Here is a 26,289-nt window from a genome sequence, read left to right on the forward strand (position 1 = left end):
CTTGTCATTCCCCCCTAGTGCTAGAAATGGAATGAATCACCCATAGGGGGATGAATTTAGAAGGCTTGTTTTCTTAGTCCCACGTTTCAAAGGAATAATTTCACCATTTAATCATAAAATTCGTATGAGAGGGAAAAAAAAGAGGTTTATTTAGTGCTATCTGAACTGGCAGAATAGTCAATTCAAAGAATCTTATCTAAAATTTAAATCTCTCCATCTCCAGCTATCCCTGTTGAATTAAAGGAAATAAGAAATAAAATTAAATGTAATTTGAAAAAGACATGGGCCAAAATTTTCAACTCCACCTTAGAAATAGACTAATTATGTTCGTGTTAAGAGGATGGCGTTGGGTAAGGGAAGTTGGCAAATTAGCAATTACCATATCTATTTGGGGTTTTCAGTTTCAAACTTTGTCAATTCTCAGAGTCGTAGGGAGCCAACTAAAGAACTTATTCTCCATCCACCCTTTGATAATTTTGTTGGGACTTTGGGGTGGGAAAAAGAATTTCTCGAAAAACATCAAAAGCTTCTGAGGTGGTGATGTTTGGTCAATTATTGAATTCTTGTTTCTATCTATCGAGGAAATCTGTCTTATAATCCTACGCCCAAACACAAACACAAACTTCCAAACTTCGATACATTAGCTTCATTTAGTGGGCCAAACCACCCCTTGTTCCTTTTTTCAGCAAATTTTTCATTCTAAAAAAAATGATGATGATAACAAAACTATTTTGCTAAACAAGTCTCATGTGCGGCCGTTCGCGGCAAGATAAGCTCATAAAGGTCCAAACTTGATCACACGATCAAATTATGTCCCTGAAACTTAATTCAACTCCTTCTCCCACTGGCAAACGTAAGAAAGAATCCCAAGAAATTGAATGAAAATCCAGTTCCAGCAGCCCATCTAACCATGAAAAAAATGAGAGGAAAAGAGTAAACACACCGCGTGAAATTCTGTCAAGACTCTGAAAACTACACAGCTCGTCGAGCAAAGGGGAAGAGAGAGAACTGCTACTGAATCAGTCATCCATGATCCTTTTCCCTACCAAATATTTAGACTGTCAAGCAATGATGTTCAACTCATCGAGCAAGCTCGAGCCTTTACTTCCAGTTATTTTCTACTTCAGAGGTGAGAACTCGCATAGCTAATAACCATAAATGAAAGAAACTGCCGAGAAATAACCAGCTGTATCTTCTAGGTTCCTAGAAAAAGAATATAGGTAAGGTTACTAGTACAACACGGTCATCAAAATGGCTTAAATTTACAATCAGAGAGAAAGGAACAAACAAAGAATGCAATTTGATAGATTGCCTGTTACTTAGGTAGGTGACTGGTCAATTCACAGCATGAATCAGCTTTAGACAAGACGTAACAGACACCAACAGTATGAGAACATGTGTTAAAGATATGATAATTGGAATATTGATCTAATATGACATTAACAATAGAGCAGTTGAAGCAAGAGTTCAGAAGGAAGACAGAGTCATTCATATCATCATATGTTAGAAAATAGAAGAGAAGGAAGATCTTAATCTTAACAAAAAATGAAAGCAAGAACCAAAAATTGTATGCTTATGTTAAAAAACAAAATAAAAAATCTAATAGCTTTTGAATGTGTGAAAATTTGACCATTTTAAACAAATCTCTTTGCTGCCTGATAAAAAGTGCCATTTCTAATAGTCCAACCGCACATTGAGCTTTTAGAAGATCGAAGCAATTGTAGAACACAGATATTAATAATGAACTAATTTTTTTACTTTTATCGGAAAATATATAATGGGCTAAACAAGCTGATGGTTCCATCATTTAAAAGAAAACTTACTGTTTCTTTGAGCATGCCATTTTTCAATACTTCCATACCAAACCCATTGAAAACACAAGGCCACAATCCTTATTACTCCAGCACCAACAACTTCAATGAACGCCATAAAGAATGATCTCTGAGGAGATAAGCCAGCAGTTGCAATAGACAATAATGTTCCCTCAAAGTTGCAGGGAATTATGAAACTACCAGATTTAATGCCATTAAAAGCTTTTTTGGCAACTAACTCGGGTTTCATACTGCCTCCTCCAGCAGCAATGATAGTGGTCAATTCAGGTCTTTTCTTTTGCTCTGCAATGAAGGATAAGCAACTTATAATTGAAGAAACCAACTAAGAAAAGATTCTGTGGTATAAATTGAAGGATTTTTGTTAGCCTGAGGTATCCAATAAATATGATTTCTAACATAAATAAATTCTACCCAGGTGATATTGTAGTCGGCTTATCCATCCAAGACATTTCCCATCATATCTTAATACAAACCAATGAACTGAAAACTAAGCTAAGAATATTCCAACTCACCGGATAAGTATTGAAACCCCAAATTGAGGACCAGCAAAACAATACTACAAGGTAAACATAAACCAGATACTTGCTCTTCACATACCTTCTGCAAATCCAGGAGTATCAGTGTCTGGAGGAAATATAAGAGAAACATGTATGTCATCTCCAATAACCTCCTGTTGCAAGGCTTCTGCCAAACCTCGAATCCCAAACTTACTAGCTGAATACGCCGTGTAACCATAAATACCCACCTACACAGATTTATAAGAAGACGTTCAGGAGTAAAAGATTTACAATTCTATTGAAATTACAGCTTGCGAGTATCTGGATGTCACCAATGTCAATGAATTCACCCTAATAATCGAAGAAGCTCATTCTAGAGTATAAGTTTCGAACACAAACACTTCATAAAACTACTCCAAAGTACTTTATGCTAACCAAGCTCATTTCTCCGTCTTTTATATGAATTACCTGACCGGCCTGAGAAGACATGAGAGCGATCGATGCAGGTCGACGGTCCACTCTATTCTTCATTGCAGGTAAGGCAGCTTTAATCATGTTAAACGTGCCCAATAAATTCACATCTAACATGAATTTGACCTCATCCAATTCCTGCTCCGCCAGCTCCTGAGGTACAAACACGCCTTGATTCACAATGAGAACGTCAATTGGACCTGCTTCATCAACAGCCTTCAAAATGGCATCGTAATCTCGAACATCGGCAGCGTAGACCGCCACATCAATGCCAGTGGAGAGTCGAATAGCATCTTTTGCCTCCTCGAGCTTCTTGAGAGAACGCGCTAGGATGGAGACTCGCGCGCCCTCGGTCGCGGCCTGGTGGGCCAAAGCGAGGCCGATTCCGCTCGATCCGCCGGTAATAAAGACATGGCGACTCTTCAGAGAAATCCTAACGGGACGTGGACGGACAATTAGGTATAGGAAAAGGAGGAGCGCGAAAGGAAGAAGAAGAACGAGAGAAATGAAAGCGAGATTGAGGTCCGCCATTGATGAAAGCTATGTGTATTGATGTGTTGATGATTCATACAATTTCTGATTCCTTTTTTACATTAATAACATCGCTACATTATGTTATAACAAATATCTACACTTTCGAATATATTTCAAAAATATATATATATTTGGGTGACACTACCATTGGTTAATATCCAATAACAAGTCGCCACGTAAGCATAATTTTAATTTCATATAATTAAATATCATAATACTCCAATGTTTTCGTGACAGATCGTCCCAATGGACGCGATGACGATGAGAAAACTTCACCAAAGTTGCTCTGACACCATATCAAGAATCAAGATATTGAGAGGAGAGATATAAAGTGTTAAAAATGAGAAACAATAAATAGAAAAATTATGTGAAACCTATGTAAAATAAATAATTTATGTGACTCTCTAATACATTAAATATCATTGAAGTTTGTGGTCTTTGAATTCTCAGATCGAACCTACGTCACATTCAACCATTGGATTTTTCACCAAGTGTCTGCATCTAATATTTGTTATCAAGGAAGAATTGGATTGATAAATGACCATAGCCATATTTTATCTGAGAAAATTAAATTGTGAAAACGAAAAATATGTGCTCCTTAATTTATAAATGGTTGAAATATTTATTGATTTGCAAAAAAAAAGATAAAATAAAAATGTTTAATATTTGTAATAAAATATAAATGTCTACGTGATGGAATCTGATGTACTAAAGAGATGAGATTGGGCGGTTCCCACCTCTTTGCCATCCCTCAACTCCTAGGTTAGACTATAGCTTATATAATTATATGAATAAAATCCCTCCAGGCACCAAGATTCAAAAATCAAATAAATTAAAACAAAACTGTCCCCTGGGGGCCTTTTCTTCATCAGTTGGGTCACATGCTATGCTAAGTTGCCCTTTTCTGGGATTATAATTTAAAACTATATACTAATATAAAATAAATAGTGGTGGGGGTTCTTTCAACATCTACGGAAAAACTGATTAATTAAAGTTATTGATATGACTTTGATATTTTTTAAAAAAGGTATACGACTATTTGGGTCGGTTTGTTTTGTGTCATTTTATTAATTTCTTATTTTTCATGGATATTGATTGAATTGTAAATTTTCTTTTTATATTGTTTTTCTGTTTTATAGTTGTAGTAGTTATCCACACCAAAATTTTCACCATAATTAGAACCATAGATTTTGATGGCGTCTCCACTTATTGTGTTAATTATGTATTGGTTTGAATCTTTTGTCTTATCAAGTAATATGTAAACTTTGGTTTAAGTTTAATAAAGACCTACCCACTAACAAGGATTTACTTCTAATCTTTTCACTCAATTAGAAAACCAAAATGTATTTGTTTAGATCCTCATCTTCACTATACTTTTCCTTTCATTTTTTAACTTCTAGTTCAAAGATTCTTTTTTTTAAAAAAAAAAAAAAAATCTTGAATCACACTTTTTTTAAAAAAATTAGCAAAATACCTTAATATTTAGGTTTTAAAATGTTATCATTTCTCTCTAGTATTTAGTTTTCATGTGGTGTTTAAGATTTTAGAATATTGCATTTTTACCATCTGTTTTAAAATTTGTTTCTATCTTAATTTCACTATTATTTTTTTTGTTTACCATTAAATTTAATTAACAAAATTTACGTCATAACTATTTTATATTAATTAAGTGAAAGTGTAAAGAGTGAAAACTTGTAAAAATGTAACAATTTAGACTATGAAAAAACAAAATTTTAGTGTAATTATTTAAAATTTCGAAGAGAAAATGAAAACTACAGAAACAGAAATTGTAAGCAAAGGGGTATACATACATCTGTTTGAGTTAGTCGTAGTTATCTTTAAAAATGAAAGTGACTATAGTTTGAAAGACATATTTGACCGATTCAACCCTCATAAAATCATATAATAATAATACACCCATCATTTTGGTATACACTTTATAATGTAAAAGTTAATAATTTACAGAATCCAAAGTTAAAAGCCTCACAAAATCTCTCTCTATCTCTCTCACTCCTCTGTTTTTGAAGAACTTTAGCTTTACTCAGCAACATAGATCTCAGACAGACAGCTATTCAAACATCAGAGCTTCTTCATGTGCCCATTGCAGTGATGCCAGTTAAGAGTATATTCTTCAAAATCTGAACACTCAGGAACCACAAAACATAAATTCAACTCATCTTCAGCCTTTTGCAGAGTCTGATGATTTTTGTTAGATTCAGATCTCAACAAACAAAACAGAGCATGTTCCACAAAACAGCTCTCTTGTCTAAAGTTGCATCTCACAACCCACAAAAAAAATTGGAAAAGAATTTAACAAAACGGTGGAAGATATGTAATGAAATTGTGATATTATTAGGAGAAACAACCATTAATTTTTCACAAAAGGGGGAGAGGAGGTTCACAAACCTTAGGTTAATTAACCTTCCAATGAACCACATAAACCAATTAACAACCCAGTAATTAACACAGCCTAATACTATAGCTTCTTCTTCTTCTTCTTCTTCATCATCATCTTCTTCCATGTACAACTATCACCATTAACTTAATACTTGGTGAAAGAATTATTATTATTTTTTTTTTTTTATCATCAGAATTCTGATAACCCTTTTCCTTAAATTCTTGTAATCCTTAACCCTTTTTAGGACGCATCGAATGGTTGTTGGAAGGTACTTGTGAGTTCACATCAATACTGATATGAAACTGTCGGTTTGGCTTTATGTTATTGTGTCTTCCACGCCTCTGTTTTCTTGCAGGCTGCAGGGACCTAGGGATGAACACACCGGTCCCCTTGCTTACGCCGTTGTAGGCAGCGGCAACGGCGGCTGCGGCGGCATGTTCATGTGTAGCCAGTGGCCGTGTCGGGTAGTGCACTCCATGAGACAGAGCCTGCAAATTGATCAATCTTATTTGAATTCATAGACACAACAGAGAAACTTAAATAACTTATTGATCTTGAAGATTGGACAATACCCAAGTGAATGAAAAATTGAAAAATTGAAATAGTACATGCCACTCTGATAGCCAAGATTTGAACCTACGACCTAGAATGTAATAGCGACTACGAAGACTGAGCTATGTTCGTGTTGGGATGAAAAAGGAAGTACCTGAAGAGAAACATGTGGATGAGGGAGAGGGTCTTCATTATCATCCATGAGAAGAAGAGAAAGCTGTCTGCTCAAATCAGCAAAGAACAAATCATCTTCAAGTTCTAAAGCAACTTCCATGTTTGTCTAAACTCAGAACAGCAAGAAGAGAGTTAACTTGCTAGGTGGGTGTCTGTTAGGAAAAAGAAATAAAGAGAGAATTACTTTTTTTTTTTCCTTTACATCTCTCTCTCTCTTTCAGGATATATAGAATTTTAGAAGCAGGGAAAAAAAGGTAGTGATGGGTGAGTTAAAACCATATTGGCTGAGCATGTGAGATGGTGGGTCATTAGCCACAGCTGGCCAATCTGTCTAAAGTTTAAAGACCCCACAAGAATCATTACATGGTGTTATCCAGTTGGGGAAAAGATGAGGATCGGTTGCCGGCAAAATCTTCCCCAAAAAACCAACCACCACCATCTCCAAGCCAAAGATTGGCTTAAATCTTTTCCGCACTTGGGTTTCTCAAGAGCATTTCTTTAATGGATTCTGTTTATTCATCAAAGCAAATCTCATTACCACGTTTCATATTACCACTAAGATCTGATCAAGAATCTTTGATAAGTATTCAATAAAGCAATAAATGATCTGTATTGTCATAAATAAGAGAAGATCTATCTGGCTCTCAACTTGAACTAGCTAAGCTCAACTGTCATAGGTACTCATCCGTGCATTTGTGTGTTGTTTAAGAGTTGAAGACCATTAGATTTAGGAGTCGGTGGACATCTCTTTCCCAGGGCCACTTGCATCTGTAGTGTCAAGGAACATTTACAAAGATGAAGAGATGGTTAGCTCATAATTTTAATAAAACAATGATAGAAAGAAATGCAAGTAAAGGAAAATAAAGGCACTATACAAACATGAAATTAACCTTTAAATGGTCGAAATGTACAAATCTTATCTTTAAGCCAAATATCTCCTTTACTAGACCAAGTTCAATAATTTCAGGAAATCCATAAAGAAATATATTGGACACAGAGGAGGGAAAGGGGAATCAAATCTCGTCTACAGTCGACTTCAGAGATAATCGAATGAACATGACATATTCCAAAGGCTCATTGAAATCCATATCACTATTTTCATCCACTTTACAGTGAAACCAAATGTGCAAAGTACTAAACTATTAATCATGGGAGTAGTAGGGTTCCACATTTTCACTCGGTTTGCTAGCTGGTAGAGGGACCCTCCATGTTTGCTGCCCAAATTTCTTTGTGAATTGGAGGCCTGTAGAGGTAAACGTTAGATCAAAGAGTTCTTTCTTCTACTACAGCATTAAGTGTTCAGCCTCAGTAAATCTCTTGTTTTCTCCAAGATCATTTCCTGTCTTCAGCAAGCAAATCAATCATATATGGGGATCAGCAGCAGGTGAGAGAATTCTTTGTAAACATGTCTCTATAAGAATAATACCCATAAAGCCAAAAAAGCAGTACATTGATATACAAGAGAAAATACGAGGAAAACGAATTCATACAGTCTTTCTTACATGTTTAAGTTTCAAGAATAATTGTTGCTTAGAATAGAACAAAACAAAGTACCTGTTTTATGGAAGAAACACCTCTTGTCCATAAAATTCAACAAATTCTAATTTACAGAGTAAACTAAGCTTTCAACAAATTTTAAAGGGAACAAAGTTTTATGAGAGAAAAGTGAAGTTCCAATTTGGAAACGAGACATATTTATAGAATAATGTGTAGTTATTCAAGTAGTCACGTCTCTTTATAATGTGTAGTTATTCAAGTAGTCATGTCTCTTTTTCAAGTTGGTTAAATTTATAGAATAACGTGTAGCCATTCAAGTAGTAATGTCTCTTCTTCAAGTTGGTTAAGAAATAATAGATGCATTCGCTCGTGAAAAACTGCAACACATGACATTGAAAGGATGTGACCTTAAATGGAGTCACATACGATTTATTCGAACATATAAAGCAATAGAGAGAAGCCAGAAGACTTAAGGCAAAAGAACACTGTGGTTTCCTTATCTCTTCTACTTAACCAAATAAAAAGCAATCCCAAAAGATTGATACCAATGTTCAAAATACAAAGCAGCAACAAACTTGATACCTATTTTTTCCATGCCGAAGAAGATACAAATGGCAAAGAAATCTTAAAAAATATCCGCTGTGTTAAGTCATAATCATTGTTAGCAGTTAATATTCACAAGGTTGCTTGAAGTAGAGGGATGAAAGAAGTAAATCATTGTGCAATACATCATTCTCGAGCAACAAATTCACAGCTCTATTGTTCTTTTCAGGAATCTTTGAACAAGAAATGAAAGTTTATAAAAAATGGGAATAGATCAGACCCCACATCAACCTTTTTCCATTAATTTCCGTGTCAGAGGGGTGGAGAGAGGCATCTGACTCAAATTTGGAGATAAAAATGCAATGTAATATTAAGCCCCACTTGCAGTGTCCATATCCGTAACACCGTCAACCCCCTTAAAAGCCACACGTAATTTTCGAAGACAGGAAGTTTTCTTATCATTCTTAGAAGCCACACCAGTCACATGGACTACGTCCTTCAAAACTTTACCCATCAAGTCAAAAAGTGGAACACCCAAATTTGATCTGGTCATCTCTTCAAGTACAGGAGGTGCCTGCATGTATAGATTCTTCCCTCGATGCGTGACACTTGCCTTTGATAACAAGAGTTTGGGATGATCTTCTAGCAGGTCAATGAACTGTTTCAGGCAAATTCAAAATGGGAGGAACCGTCATGAAGGATTAACAAGATTTCTCAAAATCTGAAATTAACTAACACAGCAACAACTGAATACAAGATGGATATGTCTGTGACGCTGCATATAACATGTGGATGGCATAAGCTAAATAATCAACCTTCTGTAAAGTAATGGAAGAATCCAGCTCAATAAGAACGCCTGGACCACAAACAAGACAGTCCTTATCTTTCACAAACTCGGTCACTTTAGTGTGGAGACCTTCAGCACCATTATATCTGAAAAAAGATCATTTGCCATTAAATTCAATGCATCTGGAAATTATGGTCACAAATAAAAGTAAATAATGGCACAATGTTAAAGGCTATTACAAATACAGACATGATTTATGAAAATTGTGTCATTCACACGCAAGCCTAGCTTCAACTTCCAACATAGAAACAATATATTTGTAATAAAAACTTCCCACTTGATAGAAAAGAAGAGATTGGTGGCTACAGAAGGCTAGACTTCTAATCTAAAAGGTGTAAAAAATAAATAATGGAAAAGAACCGTATAAAGTGTTTAGTATATTAACAAGGCATTGACTGACTTATCAATTCAAGAATACAAATGACAAGAATAATAAGAATGATGGAAGAGAACCATATAACTTTTCGACCATAATGAAAACCAGAACAAATGAAAATGTAAAAATAGCAATCATAACATAAACCACATTCCTGGATTATGAGCAAAGTACTCAAAAAATGATACACGATATATCCAAATGTATTTTCAAAGGAAACAACAAATTTCATTGAAAAAATAAATAAAAGGTTCGAGAAAAACCAAACCCACACAAGAAAGGAAGGGGTTCAGCCATACAAAAATGTATTTGAGAATAATTACAAATGATCTTCAAAATTGAATCCCAGAGGAAAACATGAAATCTAAGAAGGAACCACCACTAGGATTCCTCTCCAATCCTCTAAATACTATGTTATTGTGCTCCCCAAAGAGCCTATAATAATAAATCCAAACTTCTCAATGCAGCCTGACATGTTATGTACCCATATATTTTTTAGTAAAGAAATAAAGAAGAACAATATTAAGCTGCTCTATAAAATTATTATTAAACCCGTATAACATTAAAAGGAAAAGGAATTGTCACATAGTTAAAGCAAACAGTACGCACGTTAAGTAGTTGGATAGAGTTTTACTGCATCCTGATACAATCTTCAACGTTTCCAGTGCACATGCAGCTGATATAATTGCATTGGTGGAAGCAATAGCAGGTATGATATTCTTAACAACACCCTTAAAAAACCATTAGAAAATGAATATCAGTAGGGGCATTTGTAAACAAAAGCAGGTGAGTAGTTAACAAAAGATGCAAGCAGATAATATGTACCCACTAACAGAACAACCACAAGTTCAGATAAAAAGAATAACCATCACTTCAGTGATGTGAAAATTCCAAGACTAATATGTACCTGAGTTAGTGAATATGTAACTCCCGGAATGCCAAAAAGCTCAGCCCTCTTAAGAGCCTATAGATGTGGGAAGATAAATTAGAAGTTCAGAGTCACTAATTGAAAAGAATTACCGGATCTACAGGAATTATCATACCTCACTGTAAACCCATTTCATGTGTTCGGAATCATCAGGATCAAAAGATTTTCCACTATGGACCTAAAAGAAAAAGTCTCGGTAAGCCCAAACGGGGTACTTTCACAATCATCAACGAGAAGCCGGGTAATAATGTGTTACCTCATCCCATTTAATTAGATGAGCATATTCGATACAATGAGCAGCAGTTCTAGGAGTTTCTGCTAGAGTACATAATGGAAACTTTACTTGAGGTGGAAAAAGCCAGATGGTACACTCGAAGCAAGGTGTGACCCCTGGTAAAATTACCCTTGCATGCCCCTTGAAGCCTTCAGTTCCACCATCTACCATTGGTTTAATTGTTTCTTCTAATGGATTATCATCAGAATCATACTCTAAATTTACAAAGAGAAAATAAAGGACATGAAATTCTCATTCATCATCAACAACATGACATTAACAATTAATGGAAAAAAGATGGCAAAAAGACGTAAGAAGAACATAGCAAGTCAGAGAATAGCATACCAAGGAAGCTACAAGCAACAGAATTGATGTAACTTCGAGCTTCAATTGAATCAAGACCAAGTGCGATTATGTGAAAATCGTTGTAAAATTCAATTTCTTTGTCCTCAATCCGGCAAAAATGTGGCAGAATATTGACACCACTAACTCTCTCCATAACACGTTTTGCAGCCACCTCAGCTTTTGGCTTACCAACATCTTCAAGCCTGCGATACTACCTTAGTGTTATTCCTCTGACTGCCGTATTTAATCAAATGACTACTGTAAAGCCATATCCAGATTTACATATGAGAAATGTGATTTCCTCAAGGATTCCAACGTCAAATCATATCATAATAATAAAATTTCCTGAAAAGAACTTTCTTACAGGAAAATTTATTTAAGCACCGTTCTAATTCGGCTGGTTCAGCATTTTAGTACAAAATGGTTGAAAGGAAAGAACATTCGACCCATCAATTTTTATTTTTTTTTCTTCTTCTTTCTTTTTGATGTAAAAGTTGGACTTTCATTGAGAAAAGAAAAATGCATCAATCGATATAAAAAAAGAGAAGTCCACAAAACGGGAAGCAAACTATGAAGAAAGGCTCCAGTCAAGTAAAATGTGACAAAATGTGACATTCGATCCATCGAATTCCTATAACCAGTGCAGATTTTACCGATATCAAATCATAAATATAAATATCATCAGTTAGTAATGGATGTAACTTAAAAATAGAGATCAATTTGAAATGTCATTACACCTCAGTATACACCCAACAAAAAGTGAGAGTTCTACACCCACCCCCGGGCCCCGGTTGTTAAAAAAAAAAAAAAAACTACGAATAAAACTCCAAAGATACAAATAGAGCAAAGAAAACAATTGAAACCTGAAGAGAAACTGACGATTGAGATTAGTAACTTCGATGCGATCCATGTCGATGACTTCCAGATTCCGAAAGCCCGACAAAGCCAAGTCTTTCAGGAGCTCGCAGCCCAACCCCCCAGCTCCTATGACTAACACCTTCACATACTGTTGAAGATCATCCCTCAACTGCAATACAAAACAACACAGTCGTAAGACGATTGCAGAACCATGTAGTGAGCATAAGGTGTTTGAAAGAATGTCAGAGAGAAGAAGAAGTACCCACTTGAGAACCCGGCTCGAAATTGGCGCCGATGAGATTACCGGGCCTAAGAAGGAGCTTATCGAGGTCCCTCGATCGACTGGATTGGACGACAGAGCCCGCCATTTGAATGCTTTACAGCGCCGACTCTGGGCTAGCGGAGGAAATTGTTGGAGTGTAAAAGAGAGGTAAAAAGGGGTTTCCGGAGTGGAAATGGGCGGGGAAGGAAGATGGTGTTTGGGTGGAAGTGGAAGTAAGCTTGGTTCTCACGCAGGAGTGAGTCTCCGTTGGTTAAATCGCAGCGCCCTCAACCTCAGTGGCACTTTGCTAATTCGGGTTGGATTGTGGAAGAGATGTTAAAGTCCAATCCCGCGCCTCGGTTTTTATTTACAAAAAGTATACAAATTAATTTTTAATAACCAAAGTAGAGTATTTACCAATATAGTAAATTTCACAACTTAGTGTTACACACAATGTTATGAATTATTTGAAACAAGTATCCCTATATAATACTTTTTCTTTCTTTCTTTTTTGCCTAAGAATGTATGCTCAGCTATTTTTTTTACCCAAAGACTAAAAGGCCAAACCAAAGTGAAAAAATAAAATAGCTTACATTCAGTTTTAAAAGTCGTATCATATCATATATGTATTATGTATCTTGTGTGTTTATGTTTTATAGACAATAGACGATATTTATAGTTCTTTCCATATTTTGTAAACATTTTGATATATTTAAAAATAATCCAAAAAACATTTGAATATGATCAAGTATCATTAAATTTCCTTTTTAACCAAAAATAATGGAAAATTAGTTCATTGTATTAGCCAAATGATAAGGGTTTAGAGATAGGTAGAAGAGCGAAAAAAACATTATTTTATTTAACAATACACTTAAATTTTATAATATTATATTAAAAGACACGTAGATGTATCTCAAACATATGTCATGAATACAAAATACTTTCAAACTTTCAAAAGTTTCGAAAACATTTTAAAACTTAAAAAAATATATTAAAAATTATGCAGACAATTAGCTTCACATCACCTGATTTTGTTTTACAAAGTATCCAAAACTTTCAAAAGTATTAGAAAGACCCTAATCTTTTTAACTCTGTTATGATCTTAATTAGTCAAAGTAATAAAGGTACAAGAAACTCTATCACAGAGATGATATACTTTCAAGCATTTTTTGTTGGGACTCTCGATAAGTTTTCCTCCTCAAGTGTCTCCCTATTCTGTAGAAATCCTCTCTCTTTTCTACAAACTAACTTCCGTTCATAAATTCCCCTCTCTCCTGTCCTCAAAGGTCCATCACTCTATCTCTCCCGAGTTGCAAATGCGTAAGACTCGAGACCACAGTTAGTCCTTCCTATCAAACAATTCGAACAATTCAATCTTCTACCAAAACTACTCAGTTAGATGCAATAGAGCAGGGGCTCTCTACATTGCCAGCAAATGAAGTGAATCAAAGAGATTTAAATAGAGATGTTGCCCCAATATTTATAGACTGAGATTCATAGGATTGATCAAGTGCAACAACTATTTTCTTTCCTCTTTATGCTAAAGAGAGTACCTCGTCAACCTGCTTTGCGCTATTCTCCCAGGAGACTCTGCACAAAGACGACCAACTTTGATATATTTGGAAATGGTTTGGTGATTAATTCTTGTGATCTCTAACACCTACATTTGCATCTCAGATGTGTTCCAACGTTCTTAAAAGTGTGTACAAGGGAAATAGTCCAATGGAGGTTGGTGCGACCAAACTACTAATTTACTAAATCCAGTATTTTGAAAGACAATGTTGGAGTGAAACATTTCAGTGAAAAAAACTATATGGAAGTTACTAAATCCAGTATTTTGAAAGACAGTGATGGATTGAAACATTTTAGTGAAAAACCCATCTGGAAGTTTTTTGCGACTCAATCACACATTTGATGAATCATATGACGAACCCATCAAAGATCCTTTTTGAACTCAAGGGCTTGAGAAACAAAGAGAGAATGTGCGAGAACAAGACCTACAGAAGCTTTTCTGGACTACTAGGATAGATTAAAGCAAATGTCACCAATTATATTCAATAAGGGCAATCAAAACAATTAGAGAAAATAGAAACCGAGTCAACCGACCAAACCGAAAGGTCCAATCATTCGAAATGACCGAGGATAACTTTCCGACCGACCGACCCATTTTTAAAAGAGTAATGTGTACTTAATTGTGGTTGAGACATAGACACAACAACCGAAGCAGGAAAAATGGAAATAAAAAACTATTGGTATGGGAAGACAGTTAATCTTGGAGAACCCTTCCTAGAAGAAAGCTAAAATTTCTTCAAAACCAGCAATGACCATGGAGAACATTTTCAATATCGTCATTTGATGAACCATGTTAATCTGAATATCATGAACCAGAAGTAAAAGGTAAAAAAAAAGGTAAATAGCACAGCCTCAAGAACAATTTCCACTTTAAATTATGGCCAAGATCAACAAAGACGCGGTTTATGATATGCAAAGTTCTTGTATGCATATAACTGAAACTAAAACTTAACAACATCAAACTACGATAAAGAAAGAGCAAACTTTCAAACTACATTGTAAGTCAGAAAATGGTCTACTTGACGTTCGTACCGAATCTGAGAATGGAAATTTTCAGAGTTCAAACGACAGTGAGCACATACCACGAGAATCGAAGGATTCCCTAATCTATATGTAATCTTCTTCAATCAATAGCAATGCATCCTTCTCCTGTTTCCCAAAATCTCTTGAAACTGAGAAATTTCAAGGTAATCTCGAAAGCGTCATTCTGAATTACCTACATTTATACATACCAAGGCAAAACAACGAAGATTGAGCTTAACCGTCGAGGTTTGAAATGGCATCTTTTGGAATTGTAGAGGGCTCAGGCTCGGGATGTTGAAGAGAACTTTGAGCTTTCTCGAGGTAGGGCTTGAACACGAGCTGTAAGCTCAGGTATCCGAAGGCCAAAGCTCCGATCACCACCAAGCCAGACCTCGCCGCGTTCAACTTCGCCGTTTCCTTCATCGGTTATTTTCGTTCTCGCTGCCGTCCCTAGAAGACCGAGATCATTCCGTCGAGTGGAGTCTACGATTTCACTTCACCGTACTTAAAAGGAGTGAGTAAACGACACGTCGATATTTCTACAACGATCGGAACAAGCCTTCGACTACATGTCGACCTAGCTGAGTCAAAACCTCTCTCTACGTGGAGTTGTTGACTTTTGCCACATCACCTCCCTCGTGTTATCACTCTTTTTCTCCTTCTTCTTCTTCGTTCGTTGAAAGGCGAAAAACTAAAAGGTACTCTGAAATTTTCTCCATATCCTTACTTGAATTTCGATTATTGTTCTACCGTTGCATTAGTCTGGATTCTAATTGGTTTCTTCAATATCGGAACTGATTTCCGTTGCAACTTTTCTTGTATGTGCCATGATTTTGAGTTACAAATTGATGGAGATTGTTGGTTCTGATTCTAACTAAGCTTTTATATGTGTTAATTCGAATGGATCGTGAAATAAAAATGACTATGAGTTTGAATGAATGGGATATATTGAGTATCGTTTCTGTCGCGCTGGTAAAATGTACAGATTTTCCATAGGATGAAGTTACTGATTTCGAATTTTCTCATGTACAGAGTTAATCGGTTAATGTTTATCGATAATCCAAAGTTATTGAATGTTGGCTTCCTCGGCTGTGTTTAGAAGGCAACAGTTTCTGTTACGGTCTCTTGGAGGGTTCGGTGATTGTACCTATCAGAATAGACGGCTACAAATCAAAGCCATGAGTGGCACTTCGATTGAGGCTGATGCTGATCTCATTCTAAGAGCAATTACACCTTGTCTTGATCCCAATAGATACAAAGGCCAGGCGGGTAAGGTCTCAACGTACTCTGTACTTTTGTGGTTTTTCATTTGTTTCCAATTTGCAATGAACAATTGGTTGAAAAATACCCAAGTTTTTTGTTGTCATGGATTAGTTTCCTATAACTTTCTGGTAAGTAAAAAATTAAAAGTAATGGTTTTGGGTACTTTGTAGATTTTGCTAACTCAATTTGAATATTGGTCTTTGATGCTGGTTTTAGTTTTGTCTGCCAATTGTAACTTGTGGCATTTTATCCTTTACCAATGTTGTCCACTGGTTTAAGGTATTTCTATGAAGTCCTCTAATTAACAATCTGTATTCAGGGAAGATAGCTGTTATTGGTGGATGTCGTGAGTACACAGGTGCTCCCTACTTTGCAGCTATATCAGCTTTGAAAATTGTTAGTTCCAGACTCCTTCTATTGCTCTCCTTATTGGAAAGTTTTATCCTGTATCTTCTGTCTGGATATTTAGTCTCTGTTCGTTTTACTTTCAAAGGTGAATAATAACCCGTTAGTTTCTCCTTCCAGGGTGCAGATTTATCTCATGTTTTCTGCACAAAAGATGCTGCTCCTGTCATAAAGAGCTATAGTCCAGAGTTAATTGTGCATCCTGTTCTTGAAGAATCATACAGTGTCAGGTGCTTCCACTTTTGTCTATATTTTGGTCTGAGTGGAAAAGATTGAATAGAAGTTTTGATATTTGTCTGATGCGTTCTGATGTTTAGGGATGAGGAAAAGAAGTTCATCGCAGAAAGGGTTCTTGCTGAGGTTGACAAGTGGCTGGAAAGATTTGATTGTCTTGTCATTGGTCCAGGGCTTGGAAGGGACCCATTTCTTCTGGTGATTGTGTTAATTTTGTTTGTTTAATTACGTAGTTCTTTCTTGAACAATACACTTGATTCCATTTTTGTCCTGCAACTTTTAAAGTTCATCCATACTTCCAGACTTTCAAACTTCGATTTATATGTTTGATAAGATGGGATTTTTCTATAGATTTGGCGAGGGGAATATAGAAAATACCTTTCCTTTTTTCCTCTGTGCTAGTGACTGAGTGAAAGAAGGTGAAACATGGTACTTAGTTCACTTGTCGCATCAGGCCTCATTTTGTTAACTTGATCCCCTTTAAATTTTTGGTGTGAGCCTCAAATTGATTGAAATTTAAAAGTAGATACAAAAAAATGGAAGAAATTTGATTTTCTGAGTCTCTTTTGCCATTGCAATCCACTAAAATGGCTGGGAAGTTAATTCGTCCATTGTTTCTTTATGTACATTGATCTGATATTTTTTGGCTGTCAATTTGGCTGCAAGCCTATGCCTATGTACTGTTTCAACAAGTTGTCGTATATGAATTATAGAGCTCACCCCGAGGTTGAAAGTAATATTTCAAATTTTCATGCTTTCATAATTTTCTGTTGGGTTGTTGGACTTAATTTATTGGGCATTCAAGCAAGCAGGCATTATATTTTATTCATATTTCTTTTCTTGCCTTTGATAGCATAATTTTTCTAATGGTCTAAAACTTTTTCAGGATTGTGTCAGTGAAATCATAAAGCATGCAAGGCAGACAAATATACCAATGGTCATAGATGGGGTATGCATATAGCGAAGCACCTATGATTTTAAAGAAATTAGCTTTTTTAATAGTACGTTGCGTGTGCCACTTTCAACAGGTCTATAGTTGGCTGCTTACTGCTGATTGTGTTTGTTGCTTTATCAGGATGGTCTCTTTCTTATCACTGGCAATCTTCACCTTGTAAGCAATTACCCCCTGGCGGTCCTGACTCCCAATGTAAATGAATATAAACGTCTTGTGAGAAATGTGCTGCTTGCTGAAGTCGATGAACAAGATGCTCCTAACCAATTGCTGACTCTTGCCAAAAGGTAAAATCATCACATTTTCACGTGGATAGAGTAAAATCATATTGTTCTTCATTTGGATAGAGTTTCATAAGTCATGATTATGCAATGTTGACATGCTTATTGCTCTAGTATGGACGCTTCCTACCACACCCCTGAAATTTAATCACCACATCAGTGAATGCATTATTAAGAAGTTGCTTGTTGAGGTACTTATATTTAAAATGTTGGCAGATAATCAGTAGTTGACCTCATCGGATCAGAATTCTCTATAGATGTTACTGCCTATCCAGGGGCCCATAATGGTTCCTCTATACTATTATTTTTCGGCAGATTCTGAGATCTCTAGCCAGATAGTTCACTGTCAGGAAGGGGAATATTTTGGTGGTGTGTTCCGTCCGTCCAATAGTCTGATCAGTGATCACTCTTGGATTCACGGCATACAGCTTTCCCAAATAATTATTTCTGCAGTATGAAAGTCTTGACATTAGGATGAAAATATGACTGTATCTTGCCAAATGAATTGTTAAATAATCATTAGGCAGATTCCCTATTGCTTAATATAGAGGAGATGGGTTTCCCTATGTGCGTTTTTTTCATCCTATTTTATAAGTTTTAACAAATATCATTATTAAAGTATTGCTTCTACGAGGTGTTCATTTTTATTTATCAGTTTTTCTAGTCTTCGGCTTACTAAACTTTTGGACATGATCAGGATTGGTGGCCTGACTATCCTCAGGAAAGGGAGGGCTGACCTCATTAGTGACGGTGAGACAGGTACTGATTTCAAATACAAAATATTTTCCATGTTAATGTTACAGAAGTGCTACAAATTCAATGTTCCTATTCTATGAATTATTAGTCACTGTGTCACCAACCCACCTTCAGTTGCGCTAAACTTTACCTTTTGGTCAGATTAGGAAAAAATGATAAAATTGTCTGTTATGGATTATTGTACGCTAAGCTATTATCCTGCTAACGTGGTGGAAGTAAACTCAAATGAATGTGGATTGAAAGTGTTCGTCCAAATTTCAATTTCTATAAATTTCCCTAAATTTTTTGTTTTGACTTTGTCGATATAGGAATTTAGTTCTTAGTGCCCATGTCAATGTGGGTTTCTTTATTGTGGAACTTTCATGAAAGTAACAATTTAGTTGTTGAACTTTGGTTTGCAGCAACTTAATCCTTATATCTTTCATGTTATTTAGTTCCGACCTAGACTTCAAATTTGTTACAATTTAACCTCTACAATGAAGAATTTCATTAAAATTGTTTGCCAATTTTTCTAATTCAGTGATGTAGACTTTGTAGTTTATAATAACCAATTTGATGGTCTGTCTATGCAAAAAAAAATCATTTTATCATAATACAATTTCCACAGTAGGAGATTAAATTGTTACAAATTTTACTTGCAATGATTAAAATTGTTACATATTAAAATTCATGAGCTAAGCTATAAACATTTAGGGCCTAATATGATGTCAAGGCTTCTTCCTTGCTAGATTATACTTGATTCTTCCATTTAGTGAAATCATGTGACACCTGATGCAGTCAAGTCAGTGAGCATTTATGGATCTCCCCGACGTTGTGGTGGGCAAGGTGATATTCTTTCAGGAAGGCAAGTAATTGGCATGTTTTTTCACTGTTCTTGTCAAATATACTTTTCTTCAACGCCTTATTTACTTTCCTAACATGAGCTAAGAAGCCTGAAGTTCATGAATTGTGTACAATAATTTCACTCTTTTCTTTCCTCCTGTGGTCCAGTGTTGCAGTCTTCATATCTTGGGCCCAGCGACAAGGTTCAATCACAGACGATAATTTGTCTAGCAGGCAAGTTCTAGTATTTAGACATCATTTGATCATTCAATCTCCTATGAGGCTATGACAAATACTGATTTCTTATAATGATTTACATCCAACCCTTTTCACATGTAGTCCAAAGAATCCAACAGTGTTAGGGTGCATTGCTGGATCTGCTTTACTTAGAAGGGCTGCATCACTTGCATTTGAGAACAAGAAAAGATCAACCCTTACTACTGATATCATCGAGTTCTTGTGGAGAAGGTACTGTCAGCTTTAAGGAAAGAGAGTTCATTTCAATGTAAAAACTAAGTCTGCTGCTAAGATTGGTTCCTTCTTTTTGCAGTCTAGAGGACATTTCTCCAGCTCAGTAATCAAATCCACTGATCTTGCAACTGTGCTGAAGATACTCGTGATTTGATTGGTCATGCATGTACAATGTTTGGCCATACTACAAACTTGATCATCAGGTTCTATTGTCTGTTAGGATTAGAACTTTGGAACTAATTAAATGGAAAATGTCTAAAGGAATAGGTCGTGCCATGTAGTAAGAACAGACAAAGGTAAGGGCATCACCATAGACAAAATCTTCAATAATTTTGAGATCCCTGTTCAATCGTTTCAACATTACATGATTTTATGAGTTTGCATTATGTTGTGATTCAGACGTTAATGACATCCATACATTTGATATGAACAGGTGGTTGAAAATGGCCAAAACATAAGTGGTGGGAAATTCAAGTTTCCATTTATAATTCTACAAAGTCACCGACTTTATTAAACCAAAAGCAAAAGGGATTTACATCAGATTACAAGCAAAAAGAACACAGAAAAAAACACACCCAATTCAGACATAAACACATCTGTGTCTGTTAGGTACCCCCCTCTCTCTCTCTTCTGATCTGCATTCTCAACCACAAATAAAACACAAATATATGAAAATCTCCTTTGCTATGAGAAAATCTCTTCACCGTGTGGCCGCCAAAGCTGCAGGCCCCTCCACCTGAAAAATGACACCAACCACACAAAAATACACTAGGCTTAGAAATGATAGTTTAGTGATGGATTGATTGATTGTTGTGAAACTTTTCCAAGAATAGAGATAGTCTGAAAGTGAAAAATTACTTTGAATGTTGCACCCCATATCTCTTCCTCATTAGCAGGAACAGCAGTGATCTTGTTCTTGGGATTCTGATAGCATCTCAGTTCACCAACTGCTGTAGATAAGAAACACCCTACAAAAACAAAACCCTCCATTATCATTACAGAACAAGCTTGTTTAGATACGCAAGGTTCTAAAAGAGTGTAGGAATCTAATCAACCTTGAGGGAAAGAAGCAAGCGATTTCCCACAAGCGCCTTTGAGCAGATCGGCGTTATCGGAAAAGGCCACGTAACCATCGGCAGTGATTCCCCAATACAAAGGAACTTTCCCGTTTTGATCCTATGGATATCACAAAACAAAACCTTAGTTCATTCGAAATGAACATGAAAGAAAGTGATTAAAGAAAGAGGAGGGAAGAAAGAAAGTTACAGAAGCGACGAAGAGAGTGGAGGTGGACTTGTCAAAGACGATGAAGGCGAAACTGCCGCTGAGATGACCAACGACGTGGCTGGGCGGGTAGGGTGCCCGGTCACGGAGAGCCTTGTAAGCTTCAATCATGAGAATCACCTCATTCGCTGATTTGGCTAAGCCGTATTGTTGCCTTAAGCTTCCTAAATTGTCCAAAACTCCCTCGAATAAACAGAAAATGTCGTCCTTCACCGCGAAAGATCTGTTGTCACGTTATTAAGTAAATTCGTTAATTCAGTTAATTGACATCCCTGCCCTCCTTAGTAAGCATTAATGATGAGTTACGTTACGTGGCCCATGTTTCTGTAAGATTATTTTATCAATAGATTTCAAAAAAATTACTAACCTTCTTGCACCAAAACCAAGAACAATTAAAAGAACAATATATTTATTGTTGCGTAGTACAGTTTTTATATGGCCCCATGACACTTCAAGTTGATGCTTTGATTCAATTGTTAACTCTTGTTTTTCTAGTTTGGGTCCCTAACCGAAGTTTTAATTAGTTAAACTAGGTTGAGGTTTATGAAGTAATTAAATCTCTAAAAAGGATGGTTGAGATTAGTGGCCAATGTAAAAAAAAAAAAATGTTGAATTTTATAATCGAGTAAATACAATATGAAAAAGAGAGTAAGGAGTAAGCATTAAACATGGGCCTATGCTAGCCATGATATTGATAACATTTAGAAAATGTAAAGATGGGGCTTTGAATCTAGATCTAAAGGGAGTTCTATTTTCCAACTGATCTAACTTTTACAATTGATATAAATATATATATATAGTATAAGGTTAAGGGCGAGTCCCTTAAAACCTATGTTAAATTCTCTAACTAGACCGGGCAATCGATGGTTGAGTGATGTGTAAAAAATTACCCCATTTATATTTTAATGAAGCAATTAAAATTCTATTTTGTTGAGTGTAATGGTAATCCACCTTAAGAAAAGTCAAAGAATTGATAAGCAACTAAAGGGAATTAAGAAATGAAGAAGAAAGAACAATTATTTAAATTGATACTAATTGCTATCTAAATAATACACCCATCATTAAATATATATATATATATATATATATATATATATATATATATGTTTACTTTATGCAATTAATCCAGTGGATAAGTTCCAAAAGAGAGGACAAAAATTAGGTAACACGTGTCATAAGGGCAATGGATACTTGTCAGAGAAATTTACTGAGGAGGGTGTCCACTGACTTTGATCGCACGTGCCACCACTGGATCGACAAATCGCAGCCATTCAATGTTGCTCACTACAATTTTTTCATCAATAAAGTTTTCTTTCTCCAACCTGTTTTTATGTTATTTCTACGCTTAGATTTATCGTAGATACTAAATTTTATTATTGTACTTAAAAATTAATTTTGATAGTTTAAATTAAATTTTATTCCAGATTATAGGACGCCGACAAAGAAAAGACCGACAATTCCAAAATATATTTCCGTCGGTTTCCGTCCCGTTTTTTCTCAGCAACCAAACACCCCATCAATTTAACGGCGGAGATTTGAAGAACTAAAACCCTCCGTCACCCTGAACCGTTCGATCACCAATTTCGATTCCGTTTAATTTACAAGTAATTCGAAAAATAAAAAAAGATTCCGGTACGGCAGCGGTGGATTTAAATGGAGTAATTTACCTGGGGCATAAGGCGGATTCAGTTTCGTGAGTGTAAGCAAGCTGGACGTGGTCACCGAGCTGCAGCGACACGGCGGAAGGGTTGGTTTGGACGAAGCGGTTGAGTAGAGTGGCGGATGTGGTTTTCGGCGAGGGCGTACGGCTTCCAGCAGCGACTAACTCGTCCGGCGGGGACATGATGGAACTGCTGAATAATCCCAACATGGCTTCACTTTCAAATAATAATAATAATAACAACAACAAATGAAGGAAAAGAAAAAGAAAAAGAAAAGAAACGGAGAGAGTTGTTTAGGGAATTGGTGAAGGTGGAAATATGAGAAGGTTGGACATGGGAGAGTGATCGCTTGCATTGTTGGTATATATAGGAGAGGATGAGGGTATTGTGGTCATTTTACATAATTTTTGTTTCTTTTATTTTTTAGAAGAAAGCAAAAGAAATAATTTCTACTTCTTGTTGTTATTTTTAAAAAAAAAAAAGAGAAAAAGAAAAACAATGGTTAATTACCGGTGTGGACTGAGAAGGAGAGGAAAAGAAATAAATAGGTGGAAGGCAGCCAGGTGGAGGAGGACACTGAAATCTGGCCGGCGGGACCCACTTGCTGGCGATGATTCCTGGACTTCCCCCATTGATGACGTGGATAATATGCTTTTATAAAATGTTTGAATTCATGATGTGCCATACATATGCCTCTACCTTGATATGAAAACTATATTATAAAATCTAAAAATTATGTTTCATTCACGATCTTACTTGAAACACACTACAGTTAGATCCGAATCCTTTTATTTTCCATATAGTTGTTACTGTATTTTCATTTCTTTATGAATTTAACAACGACAAATCCTCATTATTTTTGTTTAAAAAGTATAAATTGTTGTAATTTATGTTCATTTGTTTTTATTTTTAATTTAGATTTATTAATAATTTTATTTTGCAAGGGTATTTTCACTTTCTTGTTTATGGTTGGTGTGACAGGAAAGGTTTTGAGCACCTTGCATGTGATCTGCTATATGTATATATAAATACAAAATTCGATAACAAAGTTTATTTAGATTTATTTACAATAAGGTTGACTCTTAATTAAGTTTAGTTCAATATTTTGTTGGAGTTATTTGAGGAATTTTTTGCTGAGAATAGGTTGATTAAAAGTGCATAATTACCAATAGAAAGTTTTAATTAATTTTGGTATTTCCCTAACTCTACTCTAACTTTATTACATAATTAAACTACTTCCTTTTTTCGTTTCTTTTTCTTTTTTCTAAGATCAAAGTATACGTATGTGTCTAATTGGGTGTTTGAGGACATGCTTTTAAAAGAAACACTATGGTTCAATTAAACAAAACTTTTATAAACTAGTTTTAGTAATAATGTTCAATTTTAAAAAATTGTCTTAATTATAATTTACATTAAAATAGTTTTCACCTAAATTAAACAGGCTTTAAATATATATTTTTAAAATGATTTTGTTACGTGTTTTGTATAATGTTTATATTTGTTGAACCACAGATGGGAGTGAGGATGAGTGGTTGATGAAAAAGAAATATATCTTTGTTTATTAACTTGTACTTATTGTTTTTAAATTCTCTCTTGCAAGTTACAACTTTCACGTAAGTATGTATCAATTTTTAAAGCAAATATTTATTTATTATATTTGTTACTTTAAGGTAGGAAATAAATAATTAAATTGGAAATAGAGTCGTTTTCAAATACGGTAGAGTAAAATATAATAAAAGTCTATATTGTATATACGATAAACAGTAATAATCAATATTGACATCCTCTGTCGGTATCTATTATTTATAGAATTTTTTTATAAATAAGTTGTTTTTTTTTATTGGTTTTTTATTTTTAAAAATGGAGTATATATGTATAAAAAGGATAAATGTCAATGGATATAACTATTTACAAAATTTAACAAAAAAAAATAATAATAAATTGACTAAAAAGAATTTGATGAGTTTTGTTATATTCGGCAGATAGTTTTAATATTTTGTTATTTTTTAAAATGTCTCATATGTAAACTTTTCATAACAAAGATAATCTTACCGTTTTTCATAAAGGAAACCCGCCCAACTCAATAAAATCCTCTCCAATGCAACGTGAGACGCTTTTGCTATTGAAAATATTGCGAAGAAATTTTAGAGTTTGTTTGATATAGAATTTGAAATTAAGGGTTTATTGAAAATAAGGTTTTATTTTATGTTTTCATATATGTATTTTTGTGGAAGATTAAGAAAATTAGATTCTAAATTTTAAGAAAAATGTTCAAACGCGTTTTAGACTGTATATTTATAAATCATAAAACTAGTCATCACTATGATGAGTAAGTGAGTCTTCTCGGATTTTCCAACTTGAGACTCTTGACATCAACAATTCTATCATTTTAAATTCATAGGGATAAATTTTGTAATTTAACCTAAAAATTGATATAATTATTATTTAGTATTAGTATATAGTTTATAATACATATGATATTAAAGAAAATGAATTGAGTTTAGTATTTTAAAATAATTTAACATGTATTTAATATAGTAAAAAAAAAAAGGTTTTAAAAAACAGAATTGATATTGTGTATGAAATACATAAATCTAAGAACATAAAAATATTCGTAAGCAATTTGGATAAGAATAAAATAACTTAGATTAGTTGAGGGAAAAGGACCTTCATAAATTTGCGTATTAGCGATCTATCTTTCTTAACTCTAAACTTCAATCCCCAATAACAATTTGCCATCTGGCTAACTGATGCTGGAATCTTTAAGTACGAAAACCACCTTGGCCCTAAATTTTCCTCTCCTATTCCAATATTCTCCACCTATATATATATATATTATTGAAAATAAAAGGAATCCAAAAAATAGACAAGAGCAAAATAATAATAATATAGTTGATATTATAATTTGTAAAGGAAAAAAGAAAATAAATAAAAGCTAGAAATTAGTCTTTTCTTTAATATCTCATAAATAGTATTTATCAAAGGGATCATTTATGCTTTGGATATTAACTTATAATTTCACGGAATAAAATCTAAAATTGAAAAAACAACTAATTCAAAATTTAATCTAATTAATTTAAAATAAATAAATAAACGAGAATACTTTCTAATATATTTTATAAAATATGTGAATTGCTTACCCCATGTTAAGATAAGATGATTTTCATATTTATTTGT

General features: G+C 34.7%; 5 protein-coding genes across 7 annotated transcripts; 1 reads left to right on the forward strand and 4 right to left on the reverse strand.

Annotated features, from left to right (window-relative positions):
• Positions 1-608: 608 nt before the first annotated feature.
• LOC101208848 (3-dehydrosphinganine reductase TSC10A) lies at positions 609-3,422 on the reverse strand. Its single transcript, XM_004134099.3, has 4 exons — positions 2,798-3,422; positions 2,430-2,577; positions 1,824-2,114; positions 609-1,203 (listed from the first exon to the last, which is right to left on the reverse strand). The coding sequence occupies exons 1-4, from the start codon at positions 3,329-3,331 to the stop codon at positions 1,196-1,198; spliced, it is 981 nt and encodes a 326-aa protein (XP_004134147.1). The 5' UTR covers positions 3,332-3,422; the 3' UTR covers positions 609-1,195.
• A 1,785-nt stretch (positions 3,423-5,207) lies between these two features.
• On the reverse strand, positions 5,208-7,782 carry LOC101209089 (hypothetical protein). 2 transcript variants are annotated; one of them, XM_031882408.1, is made up of 3 exons: positions 7,349-7,782; positions 6,439-7,226; positions 5,208-6,220 (listed from the first exon to the last, which is right to left on the reverse strand). In XM_031882408.1, exons 2-3 carry the CDS (start codon positions 6,556-6,558, stop codon positions 5,963-5,965), a joined length of 378 nt encoding a protein of 125 aa, XP_031738268.1. In that variant the 5' UTR covers positions 6,559-7,226; positions 7,349-7,782; the 3' UTR covers positions 5,208-5,962. The 2 variants fall into 2 exon arrangements, with proteins under 2 accessions (XP_031738268.1, XP_004134148.1); XM_004134100.3 differs by lacking the exon at positions 7,349-7,782 and having other exon boundaries at positions 6,439-7,253.
• A 664-nt stretch (positions 7,783-8,446) lies between these two features.
• On the reverse strand, positions 8,447-12,921 carry LOC101209336 (NEDD8-activating enzyme E1 catalytic subunit). Its single transcript, XM_004134101.3, has 9 exons — positions 12,393-12,921; positions 12,132-12,295; positions 11,269-11,471; positions 10,906-11,138; positions 10,765-10,827; positions 10,629-10,685; positions 10,331-10,452; positions 9,314-9,431; positions 8,447-9,156 (listed from the first exon to the last, which is right to left on the reverse strand). The coding sequence occupies exons 1-9, from the start codon at positions 12,492-12,494 to the stop codon at positions 8,869-8,871; spliced, it is 1,350 nt and encodes a 449-aa protein (XP_004134149.1). The 5' UTR covers positions 12,495-12,921; the 3' UTR covers positions 8,447-8,868.
• Positions 12,922-14,418: 1,497 nt separating this feature from the next.
• Positions 14,419-20,565, forward strand: LOC101209583 (ATP-dependent (S)-NAD(P)H-hydrate dehydratase). Of its 2 annotated transcripts, none has more exons than XM_011652688.2 (12): positions 14,419-15,681; positions 16,016-16,252; positions 16,566-16,642; positions 16,772-16,881; positions 16,969-17,083; positions 17,772-17,834; positions 17,961-18,124; positions 18,816-18,877; positions 19,652-19,718; positions 19,865-19,930; positions 20,036-20,164; positions 20,247-20,565. In XM_011652688.2, exons 2-12 carry the CDS (start codon positions 16,057-16,059, stop codon positions 20,272-20,274), a joined length of 1,077 nt encoding a protein of 358 aa, XP_011650990.1. In that variant the 5' UTR covers positions 14,419-15,681; positions 16,016-16,056; the 3' UTR covers positions 20,275-20,565. The 2 variants fall into 2 exon arrangements, with proteins under 2 accessions (XP_011650990.1, XP_031738267.1); XM_031882407.1 differs by lacking the exon at positions 14,419-15,681 and adding an exon at positions 15,686-15,801.
• A 57-nt stretch (positions 20,566-20,622) lies between these two features.
• On the reverse strand, positions 20,623-23,470 carry LOC101209829 (stem-specific protein TSJT1). The gene is made up of 5 exons (XM_011652687.2): positions 23,119-23,470; positions 21,434-21,674; positions 21,223-21,343; positions 21,026-21,135; positions 20,623-20,903 (listed from the first exon to the last, which is right to left on the reverse strand). Exons 1-5 carry the CDS (start codon positions 23,319-23,321, stop codon positions 20,868-20,870), a joined length of 711 nt encoding a protein of 236 aa, XP_011650989.1. The 5' UTR covers positions 23,322-23,470; the 3' UTR covers positions 20,623-20,867.
• Between the last annotated feature and the right edge of the window lie 2,819 nt (positions 23,471-26,289).

The sequence above is a fragment of the Cucumis sativus genome, chromosome 3, assembly GCF_000004075.3.
Source record: "Cucumis sativus cultivar 9930 chromosome 3, Cucumber_9930_V3, whole genome shotgun sequence".
Classification (NCBI taxonomy): Eukaryota; Viridiplantae; Streptophyta; class Magnoliopsida; order Cucurbitales; family Cucurbitaceae; genus Cucumis; species Cucumis sativus.

What these genes read in the sequence shown, in the direction of transcription:
- LOC101208848 (XM_004134099.3), bottom strand. Translation starts at nt 3,331, where the DNA reads ATGGCGGACCTCAATCTCGCTTTCATTTCTCTCGTTCTTCTTCTTCCT. An exon ending in TGTCTTCTCAGGCCGGTCAG is followed by an intron (nt 2,578 to 2,797) that starts GTAATTCATATA and finishes AAATCTGTGTAG; the next exon opens with GTGGGTATTTATGGTTACAC. An exon ending in TACTCCTGGATTTGCAGAAG is followed by an intron (nt 2,115 to 2,429) that starts GTATGTGAAGAG and finishes CCTTCATTGCAG; the next exon opens with AGCAAAAGAAAAGACCTGAA.
- LOC101209089 (XM_031882408.1), bottom strand. Translation starts at nt 6,558, where the DNA reads ATGGAAGTTGCTTTAGAACTTGAAGATGATTTGTTCTTTGCTGATTTG. An exon ending in ATCCACATGTTTCTCTTCAG is followed by an intron (nt 6,221 to 6,438) that starts GTACTTCCTTTT and finishes ATCAATTTGCAG; the next exon opens with GCTCTGTCTCATGGAGTGCA.
- LOC101209336 (XM_004134101.3), bottom strand. Translation starts at nt 12,494, where the DNA reads ATGGCGGGCTCTGTCGTCCAATCCAGTCGATCGAGGGACCTCGATAAG. An exon ending in ATTTCGAGCCGGGTTCTCAA is followed by an intron (nt 12,296 to 12,392) that starts GTGGGTACTTCT and finishes TTTGTATTGCAG; the next exon opens with TTGAGGGATGATCTTCAACA. An exon ending in CTTCCATTACTTTACAGAAG is followed by an intron (nt 9,157 to 9,313) that starts GTTGATTATTTA and finishes TGCCTGAAACAG; the next exon opens with TTCATTGACCTGCTAGAAGA.
- LOC101209583 (XM_011652688.2), top strand. Translation starts at nt 16,057, where the DNA reads ATGTTGGCTTCCTCGGCTGTGTTTAGAAGGCAACAGTTTCTGTTACGG. An exon ending in TAGATACAAAGGCCAGGCGG is followed by an intron (nt 16,253 to 16,565) that starts GTAAGGTCTCAA and finishes ATCTGTATTCAG; the next exon opens with GGAAGATAGCTGTTATTGGT. An exon ending in TACCAATGGTCATAGATGGG is followed by an intron (nt 17,835 to 17,960) that starts GTATGCATATAG and finishes TTGCTTTATCAG; the next exon opens with GATGGTCTCTTTCTTATCAC.
- LOC101209829 (XM_011652687.2), bottom strand. Translation starts at nt 23,321, where the DNA reads ATGTTGGGATTATTCAGCAGTTCCATCATGTCCCCGCCGGACGAGTTA. An exon ending in GAATCCGCCTTATGCCCCAG is followed by an intron (nt 21,675 to 23,118) that starts GTAAATTACTCC and finishes ACGTGACAACAG; the next exon opens with ATCTTTCGCGGTGAAGGACG. An exon ending in TATGGGGTGCAACATTCAAA is followed by an intron (nt 20,904 to 21,025) that starts GTAATTTTTCAC and finishes GTCATTTTTCAG; the next exon opens with GTGGAGGGGCCTGCAGCTTT.